Source organism: Hipposideros armiger, unplaced genomic scaffold (genome assembly GCF_001890085.2).
Source record: "Hipposideros armiger isolate ML-2016 unplaced genomic scaffold, ASM189008v1 scaffold_117, whole genome shotgun sequence".
Classification (NCBI taxonomy): domain Eukaryota; kingdom Metazoa; phylum Chordata; class Mammalia; order Chiroptera; family Hipposideridae; genus Hipposideros; species Hipposideros armiger.
This window is the reverse complement of record NW_017731467.1, coordinates 3,044,443-3,068,147: the sequence shown is the minus strand read 5'-3', so window position 1 is coordinate 3,068,147 and position 23,705 is coordinate 3,044,443. Positions and strand designations below refer to the sequence as shown.

The 23,705-nt window shown below is 37.1% G+C and overlaps 1 protein-coding gene across 3 annotated transcripts in view; it reads left to right on the top strand.

Moving 5' to 3' along the window:
- CDH6 (cadherin 6) overlaps positions 1-23,705 on the top strand; it is a 120,676-nt gene that overhangs the window by 89,131 nt on the left and 7,840 nt on the right. For all 3 annotated transcript variants that reach the window (XM_019647893.1, XM_019647894.1, XM_019647895.1), the window contains exons 3-9: positions 4,274-4,568; positions 7,481-7,600; positions 9,697-9,864; positions 12,059-12,246; positions 14,124-14,377; positions 20,318-20,454; positions 22,959-23,080. In XM_019647893.1, coding sequence (XP_019503438.1) covers positions 4,274-4,568; positions 7,481-7,600; positions 9,697-9,864; positions 12,059-12,246; positions 14,124-14,377; positions 20,318-20,454; positions 22,959-23,080 — 1,284 coding nt within the window. The remainder of the gene's footprint in view (positions 1-4,273; positions 4,569-7,480; positions 7,601-9,696; positions 9,865-12,058; positions 12,247-14,123; positions 14,378-20,317; positions 20,455-22,958; positions 23,081-23,705) is intronic.

The window sequence follows — 23,705 nt, the reverse complement described above, 5'->3', positions numbered from 1 at the left end:
ACTCTCCCTGACATAAACTCTACCCAACAAGCGATTCACAGCCTTCACAACATTAAGTATACTCATTAGCATTACATATACATGCATTATGTAGTGTGATCTATGTATACAAACATACATATATATCTCGTTCCCTTAAGCTTCAATTAGTCCTAACTTGATTATAGATGTATTTTCCTAATGTATTTAAATAACATTCAATCTATTTAACACAAAGGTGTTCTCTCTCTGTGTTGTAACTCTGGTTTCTCCACCCCAATCTCTGTCAGACAACTTTTCACCACAGCTGTTGTCTGATCTGTCCTGGGACATCTCAGATTGGCAAGCATTACATCTCTCAAAGGGCCACATTACATTTGCATTACACTCTATGAGCAGATGAGCCTCAATCCAATTTTTTATTTTAGAAAAAAAAGAAAAAATCACATAATTCCTTCCCTACTTTCATGCTATTGTAGGTACTTCCCTATATGTGCCTTGTACGTAAGCTTTTGTTTTCTAAGTATATACTTAGAATATTGAGTTTGGTTACTGACTCATAGTGATCCAGTGATGGCTAATAAGAGGAATGGGACGGCATTAGCTAGTTGCATAAACCACTAAAAATCTGTACAATTAATGTTATACCTTGAAATTGGAGTCAAAATCAAGTTGAAAGTTGGCACAAGTAGCAAGTAAAAAGATGCTGGCACTGCTTTGGTGACACTCTCCATGGGGAAATACCTACAATTCAAATTCCTGTATTTATTTGTCACGGTGCTGCCCTTAAATTTGTAATAATAAATCAACAGAAAAACAAACAAGGACCAAGAGCTCTTTTCTGAACCGAACTGCTATAGGTACAGTAGTAAAAAGTCCTGCCAGCGCCAGATGAGATGTGACTTTCTGAGGGAAGTGGATAATTTTTACTTGATGGTGAATCGTTGAAAGTGAACCAGATGATTAAACTTAATGGAACAGCCACATTAAACTGAAATTAGTAAAAACATGCCTCCGGCAGCCTGCAACCTTTTATTTGTTGTTGTTTAACTTCTGCCTTTCGCAGTGGTCATGATAAATGGCATCACAAAAGGAAAAATCCAATTAAAATCTAAGTGCTCAACCACTGGTGTCTGCTTGTCACCACCCCTTTTCACTAGCCCTGACGTCTTATGTTTCCTCTTTTCCCCCAAAAGAGTGAAAAGAACTGGCCCCAGGGGACTTCAAAGGAAGGGGAGGAAAATGGGGAAAGAATGCACAAAAGCTTCTGGAGGTTTCTGCTCTATGCACTTGTCAGACAGAGACTTTGCATTTGGAGGGGGATGAGGTTAAAGTGCTTTATTATCATACAATGCCTGAGTGAAGAGGTGCATTTTCCCACTAGTTTTCAAATATTGATAAATCAGAATTGAGATAGGCAGAGCAATCCGCGTTCAGCCTCTTAGTTGGTGTCTCCGCTGCCCTTTCATATCATCTCGGGTGTTTGTTCTATAAGTCATCGAAATGGTCTCTCCTGACAGCTAAAAATAAGTTTCTGATTACATTTACCTGAATAAATCTTGTGACCAGATGTGGTATTCACCTACTAAGCGTGCAACAATTATATATTGAGAGCGATGAAAGAACAGGCCAAGGGGAGTCTATAATCTATTGGAATGCAGAAACTAATAAATCACACAGAAAAACAGCAATTGCCACCTCTAGAATATCGGCTTTTGATAACAGATTTTACCTTAGAGATGCCATGTGTTTGCAAAATTGGGTTTTCAAAGTCCTCTCAATGAAGTTCTCAAAGTCAAAATAGGAGCAAAAACATGCTTATGATGAATTCAGGGCTAATAACAGTAACAAAAGCTTAACTTTGGGAGGCGCTTGACCATTTATAAAACACATCTCATGCTTTTATCACGATTATGTAGCGATTAATGTAGTATATGTATATAGTCTCTAATTACATCTTGACGGCCCTGTCCAGTAGCTCATAGCATCCTGGTATTACTGATAAGGATCCTGGCCCAGGGAGGTTAACTGACTGCAACAATACTGCATTTGGTGAGTGAAAAAGAATGAGCAAGGCCTACACTTAGGACTCAGGGTGCGGTGCCCCCACACTGGGCTAGGCTGCTAACCATGGCTGCTCTACAGCCAGGACCAGTTGGGCACAATGTTGGGTTTGTTACTCATGAGTTAATGAAATAGCTTTTTAAGAGCTCTCTTCAGTCATTAGAATTTGACGGTGGAGAGTTAAACTTTCCCCAGTGGCTCTTTCTGTGTAATCATGGTTTCAGCGTTTCCTTAGCACATCACATTACACAAACCATGGAGTACTCTCGTTTTACATTTCTTATGGCATTTGTCTCACTTCTAAGCAATTTCCTCCCCATTTGCATTTATCTTCTATGATTTCTGTCAAATTGCTTTCAAGGCGACTAATTGTATGAATAATAGTCTCTTCCTCAAACTCTGCTATTACCCAGCGTTAGCTGCATGGCATTGGACACCATTTCCCTATCTCTAAAAAACAAGAAGGCTGCACTGAATAATCTATAGAAGGCCTCTTCTCCCACTCAAATTCTAATCATCTGACTCTTTCCCATGAGCTGTGTGATTTGGGAACCACTACATAAACTGGACCTTCAGCTTTCTTGTCTCTGCGATGATGGATTCAATTAACTCATGTTTCCCAAAGTTTGTTTCTTGGAATACTGTTGTGGGGAATATCAATATGGATCTCACCCCAAAAAGGATGCTTTACACAAGAGAGTTCAGGAAACTAAGTTAAATCAAGTTAAGTACAATTCTGAACTATAGGCCCTCAAAGTCTTTCATATGAATTGGCACTGGATGACTCCAAGAAAGAGAAAGAATATGAAGTATTTCCCAAATTTATTGGACTACAGAACCGTTTTTTCTCAGCATTTTGAATAAATGATATTCCATGGGATACACTTTTAGAAAGGCTGGGTTACATTATTTTAAAGGTTCCTGTTTGCCCTGAAATCCCATTTTCAAATGTGTTTGTAGATACTACTCCCAGCATTCCATGCCGTATTCATCAAGAGGGCACAGAGTTGGTTTACCTGCTGCTATTGTTGCCATAACTGCTGTAACCTGGCCAGTACTCTGTTCAGACAGAAATATTCTAGAGATTAGCAGCCTTCCCACTGAAACTAACTAGTCTGTATGCAGCTGAAACTGACATCTGGGGTTTGAAAACAGTTCTCCTCAATAAAAAAGCAGTTTTTGAAAATTTGTGAATTGGGCTAGATGGGAAGACCTATGAGATACTGCCTAAACTTTTGCTGAAGTGGGGAGCAGGGAACAGAGGAAACAGCAGGAAGTCAATACTGTGGAAGTAATCTTTGGGATAGGCCACATGGGCTCCTTTCCAAGTGAGGATCATCCTCTTCCTCTTCAATGTTATCTTCACATTCATTTCACGCAACCCTCTGCCCGGACCCACTCCACTGACTGTCAATCATATCAGAGCCTCTGCCTGATTACCCTCAGAAGCAGGAACCCACTGCTCCATAAGGCAGCCTATGCAATAGTAGGCTGGCTCTGCTTTTTAGATGGTCCTCTCCCACAGAGTAAGCTAAAATCTAAGTGTTAAATGTTCCTACTCCAAGTAACTTTGTAAATTATCTAGTCAGGTGGTTTTCAAGGCATTGTTCATGACAGCCCTTGAGATGTTCTCAAAGGCTTCAAGTTGAATTTCATCAATAAATAAATTTATTTCACATCTATGATTGATTATAATCTCCAACATATTAGACTCAAAGAGACTGACCAGCTTTCCTAAGTTCATCAAGATAGTATTGTGTAGAAGCAAAACATACCCAGGGCTCTCTTATTCAAAAACCCAAATCCTTTTCTCCGTAATATGTTGCTTCTTTAGTGTGTCTGTGTACATAAAAGTGAGCAGGAGGGTAGATGAGTATAACAGAATCTGAAAGCTGTAGTGAAAATAATGAAAAGTTTCATTCCAGCCAGGCTAATACGTCCTTAGGCATCTTGTGTTTGCTCTGGCTTTTGGTTTTCCATTCTTCAAAGTAAGGGTTACTAAACTTTCTCCAATCTCTGCCCCAGTTCTGGACATTTCTAGATTAAAAGGAAACATGTTCATTATGAGTGGTATTTACTATCGAGGATCTAAGCAATCGTAAAAGAAGAAATCGTGCATCCCTTAGAAGGGATTGAATGAAAGGTAACATAGCATGCATGCATCGGAAAGACACGGTTTAGGATCACATGCTTGACTTTTGCTCTCTTTAATTTTTTTTTCCTACACTAGTTACATTCAGACCAGGATAGAGGAGATGGATCACTTAAATATATCCTTTCAGGAGATGGAGCAGGAGATCTCTTCATTATCAATGAAAACACAGGGGATATACAAGCCACCAAGAAGCTGGACAGGGAAGAAAAACCCGTCTACATCCTTCGAGCTCAAGCTATAAACAGAAGGACAGGGAGGCCTGTGGAGCCGGAGTCGGAATTCATTATCAAGATCCATGACATCAACGACAATGAGCCAATTTTCACCAAGGAAGTTTACACGGCCACTGTTCCCGAGATGTCTGATGTCGGTGAGTGAGATGTGTTTTCAACCATATACCTATCTCTCCTCTGGTACATCATTGACTGAATAAAGAATCCTGTGAGTGAAACTTACTGCGTTAAATAAATTTAGATGCCAAATTCTGAAAGTATCATATTTCAAACAATCTATATGTCCTTTCTCTAAGGGTCCCCATGTTTCCCAATATTATTCTAGTCTCATGATATTATTATTTTCAAGAAAACAGCATTTCCTCTAAAGATCGGGGTATGAAAAGTGGCAGAGTGAGACCGGGAGAAAGAATGAGGCACCATCTCATCTATTCCTCTCACACTCTAAATTCCTACTCTATTTCCTGGGCTGAAAAAACAGAAGCCCTCTCTATTTCTCTTAGCCCAGGCTGCAATGAACTCCTAGTAAGGATCTCCCCATTGGAAAAGAAAGCCTGGATTTACAGCCCAAACCAAAGAGTGATGATGGTTGCTTTAAGTAACGGTAGATTTGAAGAAGAGACTCAAAGAAAACCTTTTGGTAATCCATAAACAATATGTAAAGGATGTCTAGGGGAATATATCCTTTACTAATTGGTAGAAATTAAGAGACTTTCATGACATTAATATGGAGAATTACTATTTCGTGCACAATTTTACAACCAATTTTAAAGTTATGTGTCTATACTTAATTTGCTTAAATTGGGAGAAGGTAAAAAGAACCTACACTAAGAAAAAATCCTGCTGACATCATTCTTAGCCACATTAATACACTTCACGGGAGACAATGACAAATTTTAAACTATTTGTGTAAGGGCTATTTTCATTTTCACTCAGTGTCAAATTCAAAAGGGCTAACACATAATAAAAATGTTTCCATAATTCTGTGAGTCATACATCAGAGCTGTTTCAGTTCACAGTTCCAAGACTTTGAAAATATCTAATCCATGGATATAATTATAAAACATCTAAATTTTTCTCACAAAGAAGTTGCTCATCTCATTACTTGAAGCCACTTTGTTTTGTTAAAAAAAATCACAGACCATCGCCAAGCAAAGAGGAGGATTAGAATTCTTTTAAGAGGGAGATTTGTTAAGAGTAACATTTATCCACTAGGTGGTAAAAAAACAAACAAACAAAAAAAACAGAGAGAATTAACAAAGGGTGTTCATCAGCACCACCAGGGAAACCATAAGAGTATGTGCAAATTGTCACTCTATATCTGGAGTGGGTACCATTCACTTTTGAAACCATTATAGAATTAAATATATATTACCAATATTTAGGGGTAGCTAACAGAAACATATTTGGGGAAAAAAGGAAGGCTTTTTTTCTGATTTGCACACAGGCACAGTTATGCTGATATTCATCATGATCATAAATTAACATGTCATTACTCTGATAGATAAAGGCGTCTTAAAGAAATGACATAAAGAAATAACAGCAGGGTAAGGGTTATCATGACGACAAAAGGAGAAAGCAAGTGCAGAGCCCCCAATACAATAATATCTGGCGCTAACACGTGCTCAAAACATCCAGACAATCATCATATAAAAGCTACTGAATTTTGTACTGATGTCCAAAAAGAATGTGTTGGTTGAGTTCTACTATTAGCTCTCGCTCTAAAATCATATGATGGTCTCATTCTTCCTAATTCCATTGCTAAATTAAAAGGGTACGCACTCAATCTCATGCACAAACATACCACATCCTAGCATCTAACCTTAACACAGTACAATACATTTGCTCAATAAATGGAACTGGTTAGATATTACAAAAGCAATGCAAAAAGTCTAATATTCCCAAAATGTAACTTCCCTGCCCTGTTCACGGACAGAAGAATTCTAGTAGTATGCTGACTATTTATCTAATCTGAACACTGAAAGTCAGCCATAAAATGATCTCAGAAGGTCTTACCCTTTTTGGAAGTCACAGACCTCTCTGAGAACCAGATAAAAAAAATCTATGGTAAACTTCTCATCAGTGAAATATACATGCAGGCATATACATAAAATTTTGCATGGAGTTTTATGGGGGTCAGGGGTACTTAGAAGGTTATTCGGTGACTATGGTCCCTAAAATACAAGCGCTGATCTAAAACATCATAGCCTTCTTTGTACACTTAATTACAGTCATTTTTTGGTATTACAAGTTCCATGTGTGTATCCTCTGCTGTTTCAATTAATCTTTTATTTAATCCAAAACTACCTCTTTTAAGGTTCAAGGCTGTTCAACCTCTTAGAATTATCAAATAGATTTATCATTTAGGATGCTTTTATATGCAAGTAACAGAAAACCCAATTCAAGCTAGTTATAAACAACGGAAGTATTTATCAGTCACATTACTTAAGTCCAAAAGTGAAATGGGCTTTAGACATGGTTTGATTTGGGTTCTGGCTATTGTTCTGTAATTTTCTGTCCTTTTCAGCTTTGTTCTCCGGCTGCCATCTTCCAGGTCACTAAATAGCTACGGCATCCGCAGGTTCCACTTTAGCACATTACAGTTCAGGAGAAAGAGCACTTATTTCCACAGCATTTCCAGCAAAATCATGAGTGGGCCCCTGATTGAACCACCCCTAAACTAGTCCCTGTGGACAAAGTCTTGCAAGATTTGGGTTGACTTGAGCCTGGATAACTTGAAAGAAGCACCATAGCAAGAATCCAATCAAACCCCACCTTTGGAGATGAACTGAAATCAGTTCCACCCAAAGTCATGATCCGTCCCATGCTTCCCTTTAACCTAATCCTTATAGTTTTCATAAACGGTGATCATGTTCCTTCAACGTGAGGGAATCCAGAGCTTTTTAACCTAGAATACTATGGAAGTTCCCCACTCCTTTGCCATGACAGGTTTGTACAAAAGTGAGGTCAGGCTTTCTCTTTATGTGCGTGCATCGAGGGTCTGTAATGGGATCTTAATTTATTTTCACTTCATGTTCTGTCATTGCAGGCACATTTGTTGTCCAAGTCACTGCCACTGATGCTGATGATCCGACTTATGGCAACAGTGCTAAAGTTGTCTATAGCATCCTACAGGGGCAGCCCTATTTTTCAGTGGAATCGGAAACAGGTCAGAATTCCTTGTTGATATTCTTTTTACAGCATGTAATTTTAATTGACATGTTCAGCTGAGCTGGCACATTTTTTAATAAAAACAATCAGTGTGATTCAATTTTCTTAGACTCATCTGCCAAAGACCAGTGATATAAACATAGCATCCGGATCATTTTAATCAAGAAATCTGACAATGGGTCTTTCATCTATTGGGTTGTCAGAAAAATCATGACGCATTTTTGCGACGAAAAACATAGAAAAAATACATCATGGCTTTTCCAACAACCCAATACCATGTTTATATATGGAAGATTCAGGAAAATTATACATTTATTTATTTATTTTCTTCCAATTTGGGATGAAGCTAAAAGACCTATCCCTTCTGATAGCCATTTTGTCTGTTTACAAATATTCAAATCCTTCTTTGTGTAGTTATTGAGTAGGATTGCATCTCTCTACTCTGCTCTGAAGCTAGATATAGCCATATGACTTATTTGGACCAATAAAATGTGGCAGTGATGTAAGTCACTCCCAAGTGGAACTTCTAGACCTGTACAATCTGCCACGTTCCACGCCTCTTGCCACAGCGGTCATGGAAGGAAACCAGTGTCGACATGCCTCTCCAGCCTGGAAATCTGAGTGTTAGCACGAGCGTAGTTTCCTGCTGGCCTGCTCAGAGCATGCGCAAAAAATAAACTTCAGTTGTATTAAGCCACTGAGATTTTGCATTGTTTATTATCACCTCACGTCTACGCAATCCTAACTGATACAGCCCCAATTAAATGAATGGCCTTCATGGAATCTTTTTTTTCAACATCTCATTTTCCTGCACTTTCTCCACAACATAGCATACTCTCTGATAGTGACTTTTTTTAGTAAAGATTGTTTGTACTGTCTAGCAAATTCTACACTTATTTTTGTTACAAGAGTTGAGTTGCTGTTCTCCATGTTTCAAGCATCCATGATTGTTCATAGAAACAAAAATCTTCCTAGGCTACTACATCCCATTGGATAGCGATGTGTTAGCAAGTGCAAAAAACTTGGAAAGAAGCCCAAGGACAAAAGAAATATTCAGTTTAAAAACAATGAGAATGAAAAAATTAGAATTATCCAACTTAAAGGACAAAAGGCTAAGGTGATCTCTCCTGTATTTGGACAGAGAAGTACTATTATATCAAGAACAGAAAGCAGCTGCCCTTGCACTAAAGCCAGGACCATAGGAATTAAACTGACCTGTTCTTTAAGGAATTCTTGTTAAAAATAAAAAAAGATATTTTCAGCTTCATTAGTTGTTAAGCACCAGAATGCGCTACCAGAGAGGATTATAAAGCCTTCTCCAGTGATTTTTTTGAAAGAAAGTTGTTAATTTACACATAAATCTTACATAGAGAGTAGGCAAACTTTCAGAGGTTCTTCCAAATAATTATTTTATAACTACCTAAAATAGAGGTAAACTTAGCCTAACTTAAGAATGTTGGTCACTACTGGGACCATTTAAACTAACGTTTTAGTTCAGCTTTAGGAAAATTTAAATTCTCTAGGATCATGCAAGATGAAAATTATAAGAGAACTGATGCTGTGTTTTTTTAAGACCATAGTTTTGTGGTTTAGGAAATTCTCAGAACATTCATTATGGTGCATATTTGCTGAGCAATTAGCCAATTCAGTAAAGTGAAACTCAAGAGTCAGTTCATGTACGTATATGGTTTCTTAACCATTTCCTCATAAGATTCCTAAATTGTCTTTTTTCAAGCAGCTTCAATAGCATACCACTATGTCACACGCCAAGTAAAACTTTGCTGTGTCATCTTATAACACCTAATATATGTACCACTTACAGTCTCTGCTCTTACAGAATTTGACTTATACTTTTTCTCATTCTCCCTGCATTATAGGTATTTGGTGTGTGTTTTTTTAAGTGTATCTAGCTGCCCTATGTGGTTTTAATTTTGTTCAGTATAAAGGCTACCTATAATCCTTTTTATGTCACCCATGACATCTATATATTGTAATGCATATTGTGGTGACAATCTGCGTCTGTTTGCATAAATAAATGATTCCATACAGTATTTTTCATACCTCGCTTTCCACTTTTGAATTTCATATCCACAGGTATCATCAAGACAGCTTTGCTCAACATGGATCGAGAAAACAGGGAGCAGTATCAAGTGGTGATTCAAGCCAAGGACATGGGCGGCCAGATGGGGGGATTATCGGGGACCACCACAGTGAACATCACGCTGACAGACGTCAACGACAACCCTCCCCGGTTCCCCCAGAGTAGGCGCATTTGATTGAATGACTTTCTTCAGTGCACTTTTGTAAAACTCTAACTTCAAGAATGATATTGATTGTCCAATATTGTTATTAACTGTCAAAATTAGTGAACTTAGTAAAAACCGGAGCTTTTATTAAAAATGAATTGAAAATGCTTAACGCTCAGTAGATGCGAACGTTTATGTTCCTGTATCGGTAATTAGCTGAGCGATTTCTGTTATGGCTGTGATTGTAAAAGCAACATCATTGTTTTATTTTTCCTTATTAAAAAGACAACCACAAACATAAATTTGCTCGTGCAGAACATATGTATACAAGCATGCTGTGATTTGTTAAGAGAAATTTGACTTTATATTTTCTGAATTGAATCAGCCGTGTAAGCTCTTTTTAAATCCTCACGAAGCTTTGTAAGGGGAGGATTTATCATTTTACTGTTTCTAAAAATACATCTATGGAAATAACTATGTACTTAATCCATTCGTACTCATAAATAGTTTTCTACATCATGGTTAATTGAGATCCCAAAAGTCATCTCTAAAATTATTAACTCTCATGATTACAGAGGAAGAAGGAGGAAAAACAACATCAGTAAATGCCCACTTTGTATCAAGCAGTGCACTAGACCCTTTCACATAAAGCACCTCAAGTGGGGACTGGTTTTAATGTAATTTTCTTCCAGGAACAAAATTTCTTTCTGACCATGATCGCCTAAGAAAATTACCCGAATCCTGTCTCCCTGGAGAAAATAGCTGCCCAAATATTAAATGGAAAACCCACTTATTCAATCATGGCATTTTTGTAAAGCTGGTCAGTTAATAATTGCCTCTTTTATAATGGAGATGCACATGGATCAACAGGAAACAGTTTTATTTTCATTACTTTTTTCAAGTAATTAGGCACAGTTGGCTAAATGCAAAAACAGAATAGCTAACTAATATCTGATTTCACGGGTAGGAGAAAGGTTTTAGGAACCCTAAAATATCCCCCACAGAGACCAAAAGTGAAAATATCAGGATTACCAACCCTTTACCTGAAAACCTCCTTTTCCATATGGGAAAGTCCTCGAGAAGGATGACAAAAGGATTGACCCCCACCTTGATGCCACGGGGACCTTACCTCACTCTGTTCTCTCCTTGGATAGCTAGTGATCATTAGTGAATAATGTACAGAGGCAAAGGGAGGGGAGAATATAGAAAGGGGTAGGAGGCACCCCAAATGGAAGTTGAATACACCAGAAAAAAACTTGGCCTTTTACATTTTACCAAGGATCAGCCCAAAAGTTACTGGATTAATATTATTAAAGTACTATAGTCTAGTGGTGTCATAGTCTAAATTTTTTTCCAAAACAATTAGCATGAATGATTGACAAAATGTATTGGATGAATAAAAATAAGTTTTGTTTTACTGCTTTATTTTTTTGGCCCTTAGTATATATGCTAGCTTGGCAGATCTAAATTGAAGCTCAGTTAGCTTCCTTAAACCAATTTTGCAACATGAGGACATACAAAAAGGGTATGTTTATGAATTACAGGTTTTCAATTAGTAATATAAATTCAAGAATGGGAGCAATCTATGCATAGAAATAAATAATATAATAAAACTTAAAAGAAAAAAATTAGTCAAAAGAAAAAAATAATAAGAGCTTTATGTTTCCATGTATTTATCTATATCCCTAACTGTAGCTAAACCAGCTCCATGTATGAGTAAAAGAATGCCTATGAAAATACATTCTCCAAATTGCTATAATTTCTTTTCACCTTCAGTTATTATTAGCAATGACAGAAAGAACTCTTTTTAAAAATACCTAGTAATTGGCCTAAAGTCACAGGCCAGGTTAAATTCTTTTCTATTCTCCCCATAGATTACATTAACAGGAGGCTTTGAAACTGTCTGCACCCTCCCCTAACACTGCAGTCTTTCTCACAATCACACCATAAACTTGGAAGCCTATTTACAGGACAAGAAAAGTGCTCTCCATTTACAAAGAGACAGGTATGAACTAGAAGAAATATTCCTAACAATCATGCAAGTAAAGACGTAAGGAGACCAGGGCACCATTAATTATTTTAAGGGAAGCACACATCTGCCTGCATCCATGTGTAATGCCTGAAAGCACTGCTCAAAAATGGGGTTTGTTTCTGTTTTGACAGAATGTACTGAGTCGGTGTTTGACATATATCTTTCTGGTGACTAACAGGTACATACCAGTTTAACACCCCGGAATCTTCGCCCCCGGGTACATCAATTGGCAGGATCAAAGCCAGCGATGCCGACATGGGAGAAAACGCTGCCATTGAGTACAGCATCACAGAGGGAGAGGGGCTGGACATGTTCGATGTCGTCACTGACCAGGAAACCCAGGAAGGGATTATAACTGTCAAAAAGGTACTACCATGAATGAACACATTTACGTTTCTCTGGTCCCCAGGTAGCTGGGGACGATTCCACCTCACATGAACATTCCTCTAGAGTCTCCTCTTATGAATTATTCTCTAGAAACACCAACTCTACATTGAGATCGCTTCGGTTGGCTTTTAGGGGTCCTCAATAATCTCATGCACTCATTAATTCCAGGCTTTCAATAAATTGTTTATTAAGCACCTCCTAAATAAATAAATAAATAAATAAATAATAGAAACACATGATATACCGGTATGTAAAATAAATAATATAAATAAACAATAAAAAAAAGCAGTGCCAGACATTCTTCTGATACTGGAGGTACAATATTTCATTCAAAAAGATGGTGTCTGCTCTCATGGAACTTCCATTGTAGGGAGAAAAGAGACAAAAGGAAGCAAATAAACCAACACAGGTAACTACAAATTCTGACACATGGTTTGAAGGAAAAGAGTAAATACAAGCAATGATAACAATAATCTGAATTAGAAAGAGAGAAGATATAAAGACTACAAATTTCCTGCAAACTCTTTAGCTACACTTGGAACGCAATAACTTTTTTATATTCTGAATTCCTGTTTCCCCCCATGTGCTTACTCATTATTTTGCGACACAATAATAAATATTGTATATTCTGAATTCCTATTTTTCCTCTATGTACTTATTCACCATTTACCCCCTTCCTCCCCTGCAAAATTGTCTAGCACCACAGAGCAGTACACAAGTGTGGCAAAAATTAAAAACAAATTGTGCTTCAAAGCTAAAGCTAATATTCTTTTGGGTTACTATTTTTACGGATTTCACTTTTATCATGCATAGTGTAATATTTTCTCTGTCTCCTAGCACACTGTTATATTTGCTGGTAAATATAAGCCTAGGGAAATGTAAATAACAAGAAGAATTTTTCCTCTTAAACTTTGGATTACATGTCTTAATAAATGGGGACACAATAAAACATGTTTAAGTGACACTCAGACCAATGTTTTATGCTATAATAGAATTAGGAAGCCCATTAGTGTGCATTAACCTCTTTAATTTTTCTGGTGCCTTATCAGATTCAAACTGAAATTTTGCCTAGCCGACTAAATCACATTCACTAGCATCTTGATTAATCGTGTTTCTAGTCAGCCTTGTCATATTATCGTCTAAAACTGAAAGTCAGCAAGAAGCACTTGGGTTCACTCTGTCTCCAGAAACAGAGATATTTTCCCTAAAGACCTCTGACAACAATGATCATTACTTTCTTTGGCAAGTCATTAGCCCAGTGCCCTTATTGGGATAGCACTCAGAATATTTTATCACCTCATACCAAAAAAAAAACCAGAAAAATATTTTAATGTACTTTATCTGAATGAGGAAGAGGGATTCGTGATGCAAGCCTGTGCTTCTCAATGCTGGCTGCACATTAGAATTAGCAGGGAAGGTGTTTAAAAGTATAGATCCCCACACACACACACACAACACACATTTTGCCTGAATGGTTCAGGATGGGGTCCAGATAGTGGCAAATTTTAAACACTCATTTGGTGTTCAGTTAAAGCCAGATATGACAAAACCTGAGCCGGAATAATCTACCACATATTTGCCAACTTGTCCCTGCTTTCAGCTTCCCTTTCCTGCCCATTATACCTTGCACCTCTGCAGCACCTACTTCCAAGGTAACAGCAGGCATGGCTTCAGCCCACACTGTCACCAAGACTGTGTGACATCTGAACTCCATGCCTTTGCCCAATATCACACTGTGTAGTGATATCTCCAAGCAATATGATCATAATCATTTATCAGTGATTTGCACTAAAAATGGGTCATGTCTTGGCTTTCTTGGTTGCTTTAAATATGTCAATTACCCCCCCTCCCCCAAGCTCTTGGACTTTGAAAAGAAGAAAGTGTACACCCTCAAAGTGGAAGCCACCAACCCTCACGTTGAACCCCGCTTTCTCTACCTGGGTCCATTCAAAGATTCAGCGACGGTCAGAATCCTGGTAGAAGATGTAGACGAGCCCCCCGTCTTCAGCAAAGTGGCCTACATCCTACAAATAAGAGAAGATGCTCAGATAAACACGACAATAGGCTCAGTCACAGCCCAAGACCCAGATGCTGCCAGGAATCCTGTCAAGTAAGCACCCTTTTCCAACACAGCCCTTTCATACGCTTCAGTTGATTTATATTCAAATATCTGCCTGCAAGTTGGAAAAGATGAATCCTTTTTTTTCCAATCTGACAGTTGTGTCTTCCTGAAAAACTACTCTCCACAGCACCTTTTCTCTCCTTACTCAACACAAATATGATTTTAGCAACAGCGTAAACTTTAAAAACACAAAATTTGGGGAGGAAAAACATAAAATGAGCTATAAAGAGTTCACTGCTTATTTAGAAATGGTATAAGATACAGTTCTTGAATGGCCGGGGATTTTTTTTTTAAGGTCTTAAATTTGTTAAAGGGTGGTGTGGAGAAAGCAATGTGAGAATCTGTTTCTCAAGTGTGGAAGAGCCAACTGTATAACACTTAGAGGCAGCATTCTGCCCCACTTGGATGCGCCATTGTTTTCTTTTGCACACATGGATAAAAATGAGAACCGCTGCGAAATCCTGGGGAAATTAATAGAGTTGGATCCAACTTATACTGTGGAAGCAAGCTCTATTCTCCCTGTACTTTCCTTATACCTTAGTTGTAAATCATGTTGCAAGGAAGCCCCAGTGCTCTTTGAGATCCCAGATGCTTCAGGATTCTAGAATCTTATGCAAGTGCTGGCATCAGCCAGCCTCCAGCCTTTAGCCAAGAGCTGAGTGGACGGGATGAGAAAAGGGCTAAACCAGAATATCACTGTGTAAATGATTCCCCGTAAAGACAGCAAGCCGGCTGAGAAGCTAGAGGAATCCTTGCCAGTGAGTTCACACATACGTTCTCATCAGGGCGCCTGCCTGGCACCAGGCATGTTTAAAATGTTGGGGAAACAATGAGAACAAGACCGAGTCCTGATCTCATGGAGCTTACCTTCGGATTGGGGCAGACAGAAATAAGCAAGCAATACATATATGTCAGGTAGAAGTAAACTGTGAGCAGTTAAATACGACAGAGTATGAAACAACAGGTATCTGGGGAAGCGTGGTCAGGCTTGGCCTCAGTAGGAAATAATTTGAGAAGAATGTTTTAATGAAATGAAGGGATGAATAGCAGGCTGATATCTGGCGGGAAAACATTCCAAGAGGGAAATGCAAGGGTAAGGTGTGATTGCTTGGCATGTAGAAGGAGTAACATGGAGCCCTATGTAGACTGAAGAGAGTGAGCCAGGCAAGGATCGGTGAGGCGTGAGGCTACGGGGCGGTTTGTTAGGCGGTGGGTTCGTAGGCCCTGGTAAAGACTGTATTTCATCCTGATTGAGGAAAGAGACCATGGGAGAGCTTTTAGCAGAAGCGTTACCTCATCCCAAACTACTTTTCCAAAGGGTCACACTGGCTACGCATGAAGAATACTGTTGCAGGTAAGAGTTGGAGACTCTAAGGCAGTCACTTTCCAACATTTTATCCATGAGCCCTTTGTTCAAAGAAAACCTCATGGCAAGTCCCACATCTAAAACACAAAAATGCCTGGCTCACTTTCAGGGAACAATTTTAAATCACTGGGATAACAGACTCTGTTGTTTTATCATTCTACCGGAATATTTGTAGACTTCTTGAATTGGACTATGGTCAAAGTAGCCACATGTGAGGTCCATGGACCCACTGTTCCTCCATATACACTTAATATTATTAAGGAAAATAAATGATGGATTTTGCTTGTATAACACAAGTAATTTTAAGAACTTTTACAACTATTCTCTCACTTGGAGTCCGTTCTAACTGCATAAAGAAAGAAATCTTAGCAAGTCAATGCCAAGGCCAATTTAAAAACATTAATACTGAAAGTTTACAAATACGAGCTCTGGTTACCTCTTTGACTGGTCAACATGTTTTTAATTGAAGGAGATAAGTCTTCCGGGAATTTAGGCTGAATATTTATGTCTGCTTTTTTTTAATACCAAATACCATTTTTACCCACCACATTATTTTATGTTTGTGAAAAGAAGTAGTTAGTTTGTCAGACTGGGTTAGCTGTCAGCTAATTTGGAAGTTTTTTTCTGTCAGCTCTCCCCTGGTACATATGGATTTGATATATATACTTAAGGATAGATGTATACATAAATATACTGGTATATAAATGCATGTTCCAGTGATCCCTTCTATAGGATAAAATTGATTCTTATATTAGGAAAGTATATCCATACATAGTTTTTGTTTATTCAAGACACACATATTAAACAACTAGATGCTAGACAATACGTTAGGTGCACAATTAATGCTAGGAAATTCTTCCCCCAAACATCAATATATCATTATGCAGGCACAAATCTTTAATTCTTCAATCACATAAAATTATTTTCTTCCAATAACTTTATCACAAATGACCTTTGATTTCCACAAGAGAGTCTCACAAACTATCACTATGAATATAGATTGTGAAAAATTTACTGCAAACATACTTCCTTTCCTAACCCACAAATCTTCCTGACTTGGGAATGCATTAAAAGACAAATTATTAAATCACAGAATACAATAAAATTCTAGAAGAAAAAAAAAAAAGAGCTACCTAGCAGGATAATCTGCTACAGTCATGGCGGGACTGATTACGTTGTTCTTTATCAGTAATGATTACAATTCATGTTACTAGATGGTAAATATCCTGAATATAATTGAAAATACTTTGGAGAGAAAAAGGACAAATAAGTAAAGCTTTGTGTGCAAGCACCTTTCCTAAACAATGTAGACATTTTCGCTTTTCTATTATTTTTTAAATCTCTCAATTAAAGAAATAATGTACATTTTGGCATTTCCTAAATAGTTATTTTCTCCTTAAAATCAATAGCTGCTTTCAATGGAAAGTTCCTCACCTTGTTCCCTTTATTTCGAGGCTTGATGGGAAAAGATGATTACTTATAAAACTTTAAACTATAGCAGGAAGAAAAGCGACAACTAGAAAAGATTGCTGCTGTATATAATTGTAACAGCTAATAAAGGCAATAAGCAGCATGTCTTAAGCTTGACATTTTTTCACGAGGAAAAAATATATTTGTAGATAATTATTTAATATCTCTCAAAGTCTATGAATATTGAGATTCCCTTTTTGGTAATTAAGTGCTATAAATATTTATCATTCTCAAATTAAAAACGAAGAAAGGTGATCAAGCAAGTTCAATGCTGTTGCCTAAATTCTTAATAAATGTTGATTCATGACATAAATGGAAAAAACTATAGCTGCTCCATCTGTTTCAACCCTTTTGATAATAAAACATTAGGTTTATGTAAATTGAAACTAGAATATATATATATACACATATATATAACATATATGGTGATATAATATATATATGAATGAATAATATATATATATATGAATGAAGATCACCGTATATACATATACATATGTATCTTCATTCATTCTCTTTAAAGTCAGGCTTACATAGACTACAGTAATGGAACGTCTATTTTATTTTGACCCCTGCTAGATGACAAAAATAGATTTTATTAAGCTAAAATATATTGTTTATTATAATTCAGTAGTTATATTTTAAAACAAAATAACTGAAATAGAATCTTGGACATTGTAACTATTGTACATTAGTAACAAAAGTTAATATTTTTGTTAGAGCATTCATAATAATTCCATGTATCTATGACTATTAGATCATTTACTTAAATTGTGTTTCTACTGAGGTAACATTTTTAAATCTCCTACTATGATATAAATTTTGAGAATCCAGTTGAAAGGGGCAAATTTTTGTTCTATAATGGCCTTAACATATCAACTTTCTTCTGAATTTTCTCTTTAATGTTCCCCCCCATAAAACAGAGTATACATATATTTCCCCCTTAGATAGCTATTCCAAAAACTTAGGAATAATCAATTTATGAAGAAGATAGCATTTCTCAAAATCTACTAGTCTTCCACCAATTTCAATGTTGAAGGCTCTGTCCTTCTTTGGTTTCTAGGACACCACTCTTGGTTTTCTTTGACTTCTCCAAACTCAAATATTTATCACGTTCCTACTCTACTCTGGGCATCCTTCTAGTCCCTGTGGATCTCTGTTGTCCTGTTCATCCTTTAAGTGATTCTGTCCTGAGTGTTTTTCTCCCTTCACTGGACATTCCCTTCCTAGACAGTTGAATAGGAAATCTATGTTGTCAGTCCAGATCTTTATCTTGACCTTCAGATTATCTCTTCCCGGGCTTTTCTCAGGCACTTCAACCTCAACATATCAAAACTGGAATTTATGTTCTTCCCACAAATCCTGTTCTTCACTCTTTTATCAGTTTGCGTCAGCACATCCAACCATTCTCCTCGAGTCAACCAGTGATCTTTGTTAAACATGACTTTTACTGTGACACTCCCCTCCTTAAAATCCACTAGTAGAGTCACATCATGCTTGGAATATATCCCAGCTCCTTACCACGGCCAGCCCATCCTTCTACAATCCATCTCCTTCCTCACTAACCTCGGCCACACTAGCCATATTTTGCTTCTTTGAACATAACAGCTTTAAAAATAAATGGATAATAGACAAATAGCCAATAATCCTATATATGTGCGCGCGCACACACACACACACTAAATTTCTGATGCTCTAAAAACTTGATTTAAATTCTAACAATTACTATACAGGCTTAATCAAAATTACACATAAAAAAAGAAAATTTAGTGGTGATACTCAAAATCATCCAACTTGTCTAGCGGGTTTACTATGAAGACCTCAGTTGTAAAGAATTAATTCCTCAGAATATTTTGCTTAATGTTAAGTTATAGATAGTCAAAAATGTGCTATAGGTAGAAAAAATTCATGTAACAGATATTCTGGGAATAGTTTTAGGATATGAGAATAGCAAATACAAAGAAAACCTTTTTATTTATTTTTTTTATTTTTTTATTTTTATTTTTTTTATTGTTAGTTTCAGGTGTACAGAACAATGCAATAGTTACCCTTTTCACCCTCACAAAGTAACAACCCCCCTCCCCCCATCCACTGCCCTCCCACCCCCGATATCATGCTTATCTATTACAATTCCATTGAATCCGTTCCCGCACTCTACTCCATGTCCAGTGACTATATGTATATATAATTATAGTTGACATATAGTATTATTCAACATCAGTTTTAGGAATACAATGCGGTTGTCAGGCCTCTACATCAACTATGAAGTGGACTCTCCAAAAGGACATGGGTCCATCTGGCCCCCTAAGAAATGCTTACAACATTATTGATTGTATTCCTCGAACTGTCTTTTTCTATCCCTGCGGCCAAATTACAATTACCCAATTGTATTGTCTCATCCCTTCCCCTTCTCCTTCATCCCCACCCCCTCCCTACTAGCAACCCTCAGTTCTTCCTCTGTGTCTCTGAGACTATCTCCATCCACTTCTCCCATCCATTCAGTTCCTTAGAATCCACGTATAAGTGAGATCATATGATATTTGTCTTTCTCTGACTGACTTATTTCACTTAGCATAATGTTCTCTAGTTCCATCCATATTGTTGCAAACAGTACTATTTCCTTCTTCTTTATAGCTGAATAATACTCCATTGTGTAGATGTACCAAAGTTTCTTAATCCAGTCATCTACTGATGGGCATTTTGGTTGTTTCCAAGTCTTAGCTATTGTGAATAACGCCGCAATGAACATAGGGGTACATATATTTTTTTGGATTAATGTCTTGGGATTTTTTGGATAGATACCTAAGAGTGGGATTGCTGGGTTGTAAGGTAGTTCCATTTTCAGATTTCTGAGTTGCCTCCATACTGATTTCCATAATGGCTGCACCAGCCTGCAGTCCCACCAGCAGTGCACCAGGGTTCCCTTTTCCCCACAGCCTCGCCAGCATTTGTTGTTTGTTGATTTATTGATGATAGCCATTCTGACCGGGGTGAGGTGGTATCTCATTGTGGTTTTAATTTGCATTTCCCTAATGCTAAGTGATGTTGAACATTTAAAGAAAACCTTTTTAAATTCCACTCTGCATTTTCAGGTATTCGGTGGATCGACACACAGATATGGACAGAATATTTAACATTGATTCTGGAAATGGCTCCATTTTTACATCGAAACTCCTTGACCGAGAAACATTGCTGTGGCACAACATCACAGTGATAGCCACTGAGATCAGTAAGTCCAGCCTTGTACCACTACTGTCCCCAACTGATGGAGGGGGTCCAGCAAGGGCTAGTGATGACCCAATCAACACATACTGAGGGAAAGAGCCCTGTAATGATTTGCAATAATGTTTCTTCTAGACACGTGTTTGTTCAGTCACAAGTGCAGAGGCAAATGTGGATGTTCAATAGTTTATTATTCAACAAAAAAATTATCCCCAACAATAAGATTGGAAGGCATCTGTCAACTGAGGTTGAATTGGTAGATGTCAAATTTGATTCCAAAAAGCTTTTAAGTCAGAACATTACAGAAGCAGCTGAAAAAAATGGGCTTGTGGTTTGACATTGTGTTAGTGGGGGGGGGGGATCAAATAAATTCTAAAATGTAGGCATTGTTTAGAAATCTTTTGGATAATCTAGCTTTCTATAGAAAATTTCTATTTCAAAATTGTTATGGAATTAAGAGAGATAAATTTTAACTTTTCCATGGTACACCAAAGTGAACAATACAAACCACTAAGTAATCAATAAACTGTTCAGAATGAATTTTATGGCCGTTCCCATGAAATTTAAGGCAAAGAAAAATAGTGCCAAAAGAATGCTTCAAATAAAATGATTATACACAGTTAAAATTGTGCAATGTATATACAATGTGTATACCTAAGTACATGAAAGACAATGATCTTTAAAATATCATTTAAATGTTTAAAAATAGGCTTCCAAATTATAGCTCTTTTTTTTTAGTTTTGTTTTTTATTATAAAAGAATAAACATTTTTTAGCTCAGTTGGGTATCTAGTGTAAAACATTCCATATCAAATGGTATAATACTAAGTAGTATTCTTTGTCAATATACCTCATGAGATTTGAGTGATTGAAAGATATTGAGTAGAATAATAAATAACCAAAAGGGCAAAAAGAAGCATTACTTTTGATAGTGATGAGAACTCATTATAAATTTGTCATATAGGAATTTGCTCTTCAGAATTTATGTGGAGAGACTAATGTGGATACCGATGACAGACCATCCTCAAAGCTTTAAAATTACAATCATTTCCCATCAAAAAGGACCATTTTCTATAACATCAGGGAAGTTTGTTTTTACTGAAGTAGTCATTTCATATGTATTTTTAAGCTTTGTGCCTACAATTTTCTTTTTTTAAGATTTAACGTTTCTGTGATATATTTGAAATGTCTAGTGGTAAAAACCTTTTAAAACTTCATCTTGAGCAGCTCTAACTTTGGAAGAATAGTGTAAGCAAAATTTTGTATGTGAAGGATCTTAAGAATCTTACTATCTAAACTTCTTAACTACCTTTTGTTGTGACAGAAAGTAAGAGCTTATTTAAAACCAGCTCACTCCCACTCCAGGCCCTTCGCACTTGCTATTTCCTCTACCTGGAGAGCCAGAAATATTTACATGGTTTAATCCTTTTTCTTCATTCATGTCCGTGCAAATGTCATCTCATCAGAGAAGCCATCTCTGGTCAGCCCATTCAAAGTAGCACCTCCATCTCTCTCCAAGTCCTTTTCCTTGTTTAATTTCTCCATAGCATTTACCATCTGGCACAGTACATATTTGTATGTTTACAGTTTGCTACCCCCAGTAAAATAATGCTCCAGGAAGCAGGATCTTTGTTATATGCCCCATGTGTTCCAGTAGCCCAAATAGTGGCTGGTACAAATTAGATTATTAGGTGCTCTCTAAATATTTATGAAGTGAGTGAACAAATAGATATATGAGTTAAGTGAATGAAGACAGCTGAGGTTAGAGACTCCAACTTCTGATTCTTAGGCCAGGATATTATCATAGAAGACAACCAAAGTGCTTTATTTATCTCAGGCCCTCAAACATGGATTCTGCTCTATCATTAGTCTACATGAACAGCCTGGGCATTGGAGTCGGACAGATCCAAATTTGAATCTAGGCTCCACTCCTATCTCTGTGAACATGGACTAATTACCTAGCTTCTCTGTGCCTCAGTTTCCTCACCTATAAAATGTGGGCAATAATTGTATCTATCTCAAGAGTTTGTAAGGATTAAATAAGATAATATAGCACAATGTCTAGATCTTATTCAGCACTGAAACTAAAAAACTACAACTGATAATAATCATTCATCCCCCCCAATCCACACACCTCCTCTTCTTCCTTTTGTCCACACTTTTCCTGTCTGCCTGCTCCCTTGGCTTCCTTTAAAATCTGGCTCTAAAGTTCCTTTGCAGGATAGCTGTTCTTTATTTTGTGTTAATTTAGTGCTTATTACACAGTTGAACAACATCAACAACAGTAGCTTAGTTTTGTAGGTATTTCCATCAGGTGTATTTGATGGACCAGAGGTACCAAACAATCTAATTCTTCTTTTTTGTGAATACGTTAGTACATAGTGCTCTCTGGTACTCACAGCAGCCTTGGGGAATCTGTGTATGAATGAGAAAGGAGTGAGTGGCTGTTGTCTAAAGGGGATGGGTGACCAGCAATATAAATGCCTATTCCTTTCGTTTGGGCTCGTTGCAGATAATCCAAAGCAAAGCAGCCGAGTACCTCTATATATTAAAGTTCTAGATGTCAATGACAATGCCCCAGAATTTGCTGAATTCTATGAAACCTTTGTCTGTGAAAAAGCAAAAGCAGATCAGGTGAGTTTCATAGAAAGTGAATTAATTTAGTCAGATTCATTTAGATCATCTAATAAGTCAGATGATAAACAGAGCAGAGGGCCAGTTCTGAATTATCTATGAAGTGAATGCTAACAAAATAAGAACCAGAATGAATGTTTAACTTGCATAAGAGAACAAACAGTTTCTAAGAACTGGAAGTTCATCAACCTCAAAGTCTGATGTTGATTCCAAATCAGTCATACGTTTTCATTAAAATAGATTAGTCACAGCTTTATTGGAAAAATCTTTATTGGTAAGCAGATAGTTTTAATCACCATATGCACTGGAAAGTAATAACTGGAACATATTTTACAAATGCCTATAATTCATAGTTCCACTTATTTACATTGCCCATCTGTACAAGTAATACAAATTCATGAATGTTTTACACATTTGTCCCCATCTGAAACAGGTCTTTTCTGCCAGTGATATAAAAATTATGTTACAGTTTGTCAAAAGAGAAGTGCACTTCTAAAATACATGTTAAAGTGGGAAGCTGAAGTTATGTGTTTTATATACAAATTTTCTTTTTAGCTTTTTTGAAAGTTGATGGCTACATACATGCCAAGATTGATTTTCTAAACACGCTGTCCAAAGAGCGCCT